General features: G+C 64.3%; 1 protein-coding gene across 1 annotated transcript in view; it reads left to right on the top strand.

Annotated features, from left to right (window-relative positions):
- sox18 (SRY-box transcription factor 18) overlaps positions 1-2,500 on the top strand; it is a 5,003-nt gene that overhangs the window by 1,990 nt on the left and 513 nt on the right. Inside the window, exon 2 of the mRNA XM_030366352.1 lies at positions 491-2,500. This exon is cut by the window's right edge and continues 513 nt beyond it. Coding sequence (XP_030222212.1) covers positions 491-2,112 — 1,622 coding nt within the window. The 3' untranslated portion in view covers positions 2,113-2,500. The remainder of the gene's footprint in view (positions 1-490) is intronic.

Genomic DNA, 2,500 nt, shown 5'->3' with positions numbered 1-2,500 from the left:
TGTAGTGGAGGTGTGTAGTGGAGGTGTGTAGTGGAGGTGTGTAGTGGAGGTGTGTAGTGGATGTGTGCAGTGGAGGTGTGTAGTGGATGTGTGTAGTGGAGGTGTGTAGTGGATGTGTGTAGTGGAGGTGTGTAGTGGAGGTGTGTAGTGGATGTGTGTAGTGGAGGTGTGTAGTGGATGTGCGTAGTGGATGTGTGTAGTGGAGGTGTGTAGTGGAGGTGTGTAGTGGAGGTGTGTAGTGGAGGTGTGTAGTGGAGGTGTGTAGTGGAGGTGTGTAGTGGAGGTGTGTAGTGGAGGTGTGTAGCGGAGGTGTGTAGTGGGGGGGTGTCATGCTGGTTTAACTCTCCAAGCTGCTGCTCCTCCTGGTGCAGATTAGCAGGAAGGTGAAGTGTAGATAATGAATATTAAGAGTGTGTATTGGAGGTGTGTATATTGGTGTGTAGTGCAGATCATGAATACTAAGACCTGTCCCCCCCCCCCCCCTCACCAGGCCAGGCCTGGAAGGCTCTGGCCCCGCCCGATAAGCGTCCCTTCGTGGAGGAGGCGGAGCGACTGCGTCTGCAGCACCTGACGGACCACCCCCACTACAAGTACCGCCCCCGCCGCAAGAAGACCACCAAGAAGCTGAAGAGGGCGGAGCCGGGGCTGCTGCTGCACGGCCCGGGGGCGGGGCCCGAGGGGTACCCGCTTCACCTCCGCCAGCACCACCTGCAGCCCCCCCACCACCCGGGACGCTTCAGGGAGGTCCTGGACCTGGAGGGCTACGGCCTGCCCACGCCCGAGATGTCCCCCCTGGACCTCCTGGAGGACGGCGGCCGGGACTCTGTGTTCTTCCCCCAGCAGGACGAGGGCTGGGCGGGGTACCACCCCCTGCAGCACCAGCACCACCCCCAACCCCACCCCCACCACCTCCAGCACCAGCACCAGCACCACAGCCAGCAGTACTGCAGCCCCACCTACTACACCGCCCACCCCCACCAGAACCACAGCGGCCTGGGGCACCCCGGCCAGGGGTCCAGACGGAGCAGTGGGGGGGCCGGGTCCGGTCTTGGCCCTGGCGGGACCCCCTCGGTGGGGGGGGACTCCAGGATGAACCTCAGGCTGCTTTGTAGAACCGAACCGGAACCGGATTCCGGCCTGAGCTACGGACCGGACTCTAGGGGGGGCTGCAGGCTGGACCCCAGGGGGGGCCCCGGGGACTCGGCTGAGTCCAGCATGACCTCCTGTAGCTCCGCCTTCAGCTCTTGCTCCGCCGCCTCCTCCACTGTGGCGGCGTCCAGTATGGGCTCCGCTTACGGTTTGGAACTCGGCCCCGGGAACCACCCCGGTCTACGGGCAGCCGTGAACCGCCCGCCCCCTCCCTCCGACCCCGCCCACTCCTCCTACACCACGCCCCTCCAGCTCACCTGCCTCTCTGAGCCAATCACGTCGAGCTACGGCTACAGCCCGCTGTACGGCGGCGGCCGGCTCCATCACAACGCCCTCACCTCCCCCTCCTCCCACCTGGGCCAGCTGTCTCCTCCTCCAGAGACTTCCTTCTGCTCCTCCTCCGGCTCCCTCCCGCCCCCTCCCCCCTCCTCTCTGTTCCCCCCCATGGCCCACAGCGACCCCGCCTCCTCGGCAGAGTTCTGGTCGGAGGTGGACCGCCAGGAGCTGGACCAGTACTACGGCTCCGCCCGGACCCCCATGGAGACGTACGGCCCGGCCGGACCCAAGGCCCTGCTGGGCCACGCCGCTAGCGCTGGGGCTAGCGGAGTTAGCTGCTCTGGGGCTAGCCACCGCAACAGGGACCTGGGCGGCATTAGCAGCGGTGGCGCTAGTGGTTGTATTAGCGGAAGCGGAGTTAACTGCACGGTCGCGAGTGCGTTCCACAGGGAAGCAGCAGGCGCTCCTAGCGCCGGTAGCGGTATCAGCTGTATAAGCGGTGGCGGCGGTAGCTGCTCTGTAGCTCGCATCCTGACCAGGGAAGCAGTGGGCGGTGCTAGCAGCGTTAGCAGCATTAGCAGCGTTAGCAGCGGCGGCGCTAGCTGTGCGGACGGGAGCAGTGCGCTGATAACGGCGCTGTCGGACGCCAGCAGCGCCGTCTACTACAGCGCCGGCATCACGGGGTAAACGGCGTCTGCTGTACTCCAGCGCCACATAAACCCCGTCCCGACCAGTTCAGACCGGTTGTTACGGGAGGAATGCGAGGGGCGGTGGAGCCGCTGTGGTCACCGCGGGGCTCCTCTGTTTGTTTTTGTTTTGTTTCCCGACCGCAGTAAACCTTCACTCCGAAACATCATCTCTCTCCCCGGCCGCCAGCACCAGATAGCATCTCTGGAGGACCGGGTTTCTGCTGCGCGGTCCGCTGGGAACGCATTCTGGAGAACCAGAACCGCTCCTCAAAGAACCGAGAGACAGAGGCAGCTCGTCTGCCGAGCACTGCTCCCCGAAGAACACAGAGACAGAGACGGCTCGTCTCCGAGCGGGAAAAGAGAAGGACTCTACGGTGTCTGCTGGG

This window comes from Gadus morhua, chromosome 1, assembly GCF_902167405.1.
Source record: "Gadus morhua chromosome 1, gadMor3.0, whole genome shotgun sequence".
In the NCBI taxonomy this organism is placed as follows: domain Eukaryota; kingdom Metazoa; phylum Chordata; class Actinopteri; order Gadiformes; family Gadidae; genus Gadus; species Gadus morhua.
Note: the sequence above shows the minus strand (reverse complement) of the source record. Positions and strands in the feature narration are given on the sequence as shown.